This window comes from Lactuca serriola, chromosome 9 (genome assembly GCF_051521515.1).
Source record: "Lactuca serriola cultivar US96UC23 chromosome 9, Lser_US96UC23_V15, whole genome shotgun sequence".
Lineage (NCBI taxonomy): Eukaryota > Viridiplantae > Streptophyta > Magnoliopsida > Asterales > Asteraceae > Lactuca > Lactuca serriola.
In genome coordinates, this window is record NC_136416.1 from 15,513,771 (window position 1) to 15,515,000 (window position 1,230).

Genomic DNA, 1,230 nt, shown 5'->3' on the forward strand with positions numbered 1-1,230 from the left:
GGTATTTTTGAATTTTTTTTTTAAATCTCTAAAATAACTAGTTTAAATAGTTTTTTAGAAAGTTAGCTGGTGAACTACTTTTTAACTTACCAATAACAACTTAAAAAAGTTCAAATTCGAAAAATAAATTGGCTTATCACCAAACACAATGGTTACCTCTCAAATTTTAATCCCTATAAATATTTGCATTGTAAATGTTATATATATATATATATATATATATATATATATATATATATATATATATATATATATATATATATATATTTGAAGGTTTAATAAAGTGAAACGATTTGCATCATATTAGTGTAATAGGCAAAAAGGTCAACTTGCAAGAATTTGTTTCATAATTACAAGAAAAGAACAAAAATAAAGGAAAACGCGTTGAAATATTCGTGGACAAAGGGCTTGTCTTCGAAATAATTTTTATCAAAAAAAACTCATGATTTGTTAATCACATTTAATGTATTAACTACTCCACAAATGGCAAAATTAAACAAAAGAAATATTGGTGAACCGATATCAACCAATACACTTTTAGTTCAAGTTGACAGCCAATCCAAAATTTAGCATACGACTCTCATTCTTTCCAAAAGTCACCCACCCTAATTTTTCTTTTCAAAAAAAAAAAAAAGCATTCAAAGTAAAAAAAAAAAAAAACAAGTTTAGATGATACATTTCCGTGAGTTCATTGCTACATCTCACTAGAATGAGAAGATAAAAAAAGACCCGGAAACTTTAGTTTACCACCATCCATCAAAAACTTGTAAACATCATATACACGTTTCACCAACCAAACTTAGACAGGTGGCAAACTGACTAAAAGTCGACCGTTCACAACACTGCAATATAATACACAAAACCATAACATTAATAAACTATATATTATATCTAATCTAACAATTTAATTAAAAAAAAAAAAAAAAAAAAAAAAAAAAACCATTAGATTACCTCTTAACATAATAATAACAAAAGTCTGCCAAAATCAGTGTTTGAACCGCCTCCGCTACCAACACCATCGGCAACCAAAAGTAGCCGCTTCCCAGCAAGAACAGATACGCTCCAGCAGATTCATACACCTGATCGTTAACACAGACAATGTGTCAGACATGACATGACAAAACAGAACAGGTTATACTGTATTTGATGTATTGACACTGATGTTGATTGGACAAAGGTGGAAACTGGACCTGGATGATCCAATGCGCACATCCCAAAAATCTTGCAACT

At 29.3% G+C, this 1,230-nt stretch overlaps 1 protein-coding gene across 1 annotated transcript in view; it reads right to left on the bottom strand.

Annotated features, from left to right (window-relative positions):
* Window positions 1-623: 623 nt before the first annotated feature.
* The window catches only part of LOC145074607 (uncharacterized), a 1,919-nt gene continuing 1,312 nt past the window's right edge, over window positions 624-1,230 (bottom strand). The window contains exons 4-6 of the mRNA XM_079020960.1: window positions 1,191-1,230; window positions 952-1,079; window positions 624-842 (exon numbers count right to left, since the gene is read on the bottom strand). The exon at window positions 1,191-1,230 is cut by the window's right edge and continues 41 nt beyond it. Coding sequence (XP_078877086.1) covers window positions 800-842; window positions 952-1,079; window positions 1,191-1,230 — 211 coding nt within the window. The 3' untranslated portion in view covers window positions 624-799. The remainder of the gene's footprint in view (window positions 843-951; window positions 1,080-1,190) is intronic.